This window comes from Triticum dicoccoides, chromosome 2B (assembly GCF_002162155.2).
Source record: "Triticum dicoccoides isolate Atlit2015 ecotype Zavitan chromosome 2B, WEW_v2.0, whole genome shotgun sequence".
In the NCBI taxonomy this organism is placed as follows: Eukaryota; Viridiplantae; Streptophyta; class Magnoliopsida; order Poales; family Poaceae; genus Triticum; species Triticum dicoccoides.
In genome coordinates, this window is record NC_041383.1 from 272,028,617 (window position 1) to 272,032,758 (window position 4,142).

The window sequence follows — 4,142 nt, forward strand, 5'->3', positions numbered from 1 at the left end:
AGGATTTTGAGATGAGCATCACTTGGAAATCTGTTTCCTTAGTATTACCTCGACCCCCTTTAACAGTACGATGTTTCCTATGACTTAAGAAGAAGGAAATGAAACTACGAAAAAACAAAAGTCTTCACGCTTCAGATTCCTCGCATGAATATCGAAGTCTTCAAGGTCACACCAATTTCTTCACTTTCAAAGTCTTCAGGAGAACCAAGTCTTCAGCCGAAGACATTCATTTTTAGGGGTCGACTTTCACTGTAAATATCAAACTCCTCATTGACTTATAGAGCCTGTGTACACTCACAAACATATTAGTCCCTTAACCTATAAGTCTTCAATACACCAAAATCACTAAGGGGCACTAGATGCACTTACAGTGGTCAAGAAGGCTTCGGCTGATACCACGACGTTGAGTGCCCATAATTGTTTCCACGTAGTTGGTTAGTGCGTATAGGCCAGTGGCCAGACTCAGATGAAATATCCAGACCTCATTAAGCGTGTTATTTTAAGTATCTGCAGACGCCGACCAAGGACCAGGCCCACCTGTCTCCTAGGTGGTCGAAACCTGCCCTGTCGCTCCGACACAAAGTAACCATCAGGGGGCTGTCGGGAAACTAGGCCCACCACTACCTAGGTGGAACCACCTGCCCCTTCAGCCCCCATCTCCGAATCATCAACATAAGTATGTAATAGTATAGTATATATACCCGTGATCACCTCCCGAGTGACCACGGCCCAGAAAATATAGCATGGCAGACGGACAAGAGTGTAGGGCCACTGATGTAATACTAGCAACCTATTCTAAGCATTAGGATAGCATGTAAAGGTATCAACAATTGTAGCAACAATGACAGGCTATGCAATAGAAGGAGCTATCGAATCAACAGTAGCAAACCTAATGCAAGAATAAGAGAGAAGAGAGTGGGTGATATCTGGTTGACGATAGGGGGTTTGCTTGCCTGGAAGCTCGGTTGAGAAGGAAGGGTCGACGGTGACGTAGTCGTACTCAGTGGCATCAGCGCCGGTCTCGGGGTCTACCGGAGAAGAAAATAGGGGAAGAAACAGTAAATACTTAGCAAACAAAGCAGCAACAAATGTCAAAGCATCCAGCCCAAATAAGCCCGATGGATGCAAGAGAAGTCTTTTGATTACATACACGAGAGCCTGACCTACACACGCACGAACGTTAAAGCATCCTAAAGTTTGGCTCAATGATCTAATCTGTCGTTTCCAACAAGCCAGGCTGAGTCGAGCGCAAAAGGGGGATAGTGTGCGTGGTAGTACAAGGGCGTGAAGGGAGATGATGGGAGACCGAAATCCGCTAGCACATGATGGCATAATATGTCTCAACCCACCCCTTTACTCGCTAACCTCTAGCGGTAGGACAAATCCAGTGATAATTCTTGGCACTGGCTGCGACTTAGATCGGTGGTGGCGACAGTGACTTGAATCTCCGGCAACAGGACATGCTTGTCCCCTTCGTCTTTGTATCATACGCCTTGTCTTCGGCATGGGTAGGTCATCGACTACACCGGCGGTAAGCACCATAGAACCACCTTCCACGGTTAAATCGTTAAGTAGTGCGCAGAGTCAATTATGTCCTTATTTACCGCCACATCGGTTCCACTAGGACAAATGGATGAAGCTGGTTGCTCAAGCAGTAGCACTCATATCTGTGGCACACAAGAGAGTGGTTCATCGTGATGATAAGCCTGTGAACCATTACGGTCCATTGTTAGTCCAAGATAGGGAGAGGATGGCAAATCTAAACTACTTCTACAAAAGAAATGGCGTCAAGACTATGAACATGCTTCGAATGCAAAGATCACCTTTTGCAAGCTAGTGGAGACGTTTAGGCGGATGGAGTTGCTAGAAGATAGCATCCACACCATTGTGAAGTATGCGATTGGGGAGCTCAGAGTAGGGATGATCAAGGCACCAACTGGGCAAACTCCTACCAAGATTCACACAAGCCCTAGATGGTATCCATATTTCAAGGCAAGTAGCACTTTAGTTCATGTCATGACATGCTTCTATTGTTGTGAGCAAGCCGTAACAGTTTTTCATGGTATGGCAGGATTGCATTGGCGCAATAGATGGTACTCATTTGACCGCTAGAGTATCGAGGTCACTAGCTGTAGCATACATGGGTAGAAAACACTACACAAACAAGAATGTGCTTGTTGTTGTTGATTTCGATCTGAAGTTCACATATGTGTTAGTTGGCTAGAAAGGATTAGCCCATGATGCTAAACATTCTTGCTGTTGGCATGGCTCGACTTGATGGGATCAATAACCCCAATGGTGAGTTCTACCTAGTAGGTGTTGAATATGCATGCCGTCCTGGTGTTCTAGCATCCTTTAGGAAAACCAAGTATCATCTCAACGGGTTCTCTTCTGGAAACTATCCCAAGACTGCACAAGAACTATTCAATCTCAAACACTCTAGCCTAAGAGTCACGGTTGAGAGGGCATTTGGTGCTTTGAAGAATAGATTTAAGATCCTGGATCAGAAGGCATTCCGCCCTTTCCCCACCCAAGTTAGGCTTGTTTGCATATTGCATTCTCCATAAGTGGATCTTTAGAATAAGGGTTATGATGAGCTTGTGCCATATAAGGATGTGACGAATGATGATGATCATTGACTCCTACCATGGCGTGGAGGCACATGTTAATGAAACTTGGAGGAGCAAAAGGTTAGAGTGGGCTGAGGCAACGTGGGCCAACATAGGTAACACAAGGAAGAAGTTCCACCTTCTTCGACATCGATGAACTTTCCTCCATTGGATCATATGACTGTTATTTTTTCTGACATTTGTTATTAACTAGGACTGAAACAATGTTAACTTGACATGGTAAACTTGGATTGATAACATGACAACAAAAATAAAAAATACATAACCTATTATATTTGATTACCTATAGTTGTAACAATATTTATTGAATATAAGTAAAATAATTAAATGAAAAAAAATCATGCATGGCTGAATGTTGTGGTGGGTCTTTTCCCATGCATGAATGTTGAGGTGTGCCTTATCCCATTGATAATTATATGGTGAGATGGCATGTTTGCATTTTAAGATAAATAAGCTAGCGGGGATGACTCTTAGCTATATATAGAATGTGTTGTAAGGTCACCTTATTAATGAGAAAGGGTGCCAGAACATTAGACCGTGCACAACGAAACACCATGTTTTGCACCTGTGCATAACATGATTTTTTGCATGTATTCCCTCAGCCAGCTAAACTCAGCCACGGATAAATAGACCAAAAACGATGTAGATAACCAAACAGGCCATAACATGCAGGAAAGCAACTAGTCCACTTTCCAACTTCCCCGTGGGCTCTTCTAATCCTTTTGATGTTTCTCTTCTGCACATACATTTTGCTAGTATTCCCGTGTCGGACACTCATAAAATGAGGCTACTGCTTATATTCTCAAAATTACCAGTATACCTTTTCGATGGAAAATTACCAATATATTAGTATTACATAAATCAAGAACAAAACATATTTGAAATGGATTCATCTTGCAAACAGAACAGAAGAAATAGCCTGGTGTGCATTTCAGCCAAGTCTTGATTCCCGACGTAAAACCTGAAAATGAGCATTTATTCAGAAAAGGTCACCTCAATCAATCTAAAACATTAGTCACAAATACTCCATTTCTTACTGCCTTTCATCTTTCATCTCTACTACAGGTGACAACAAATTTGGGCACTAGCTCATTATATCCTGTTCAGCCGATTACAATCGAACGTCAATTATCTAGAACCTGCCACATATTTCTAAAGAGGATCTCTTCTCGGTTGGGGTGCTTAGCTAGTAAACACACCTTAACATACACCATGCATGCGACTCATATTTAATAAATATTCTACAACTATACAATAATAAAATACAACAAATTATATTAGCTCAGTAATTCTCATATTATTAATCCAACTAATGTTTCATACAACCGAATCTCATTGAAATAATTGCAGCCAACTCCCACAGCAATGTGTGGGGGGTATCATCTCTAGTTACATCTATTTTAGGCACTTCGAGCATCTACAACCGGACCCCTCAAACTGCCCCCAAACGTCTGGGCGGGCAGCCCGGTCAGTGCCGGACAAGAGAGAGAAGGAAAAAGGGCACCAAACTGG

General features: G+C 42.7%; 1 protein-coding gene across 2 annotated transcripts in view; it reads right to left on the reverse strand.

Moving 5' to 3' along the window:
- Nucleotides 1-3,297: 3,297 nt before the first annotated feature.
- LOC119363494 (trafficking protein particle complex subunit 5-like) overlaps nt 3,298-4,142 on the reverse strand; it is a 6,142-nt gene continuing 5,297 nt past the window's right edge. The window contains exon 9 of one of the 2 annotated variants that reach the window (XM_037628864.1): nt 3,298-3,591. In XM_037628864.1, the coding sequence (XP_037484761.1) occupies nt 3,562-3,591 (30 nt within the window). In that variant the 3' untranslated portion in view covers nt 3,298-3,561. The remainder of the gene's footprint in view (nt 3,592-4,142) is intronic. The other variant, XM_037628863.1, reaches the window with a different exon arrangement.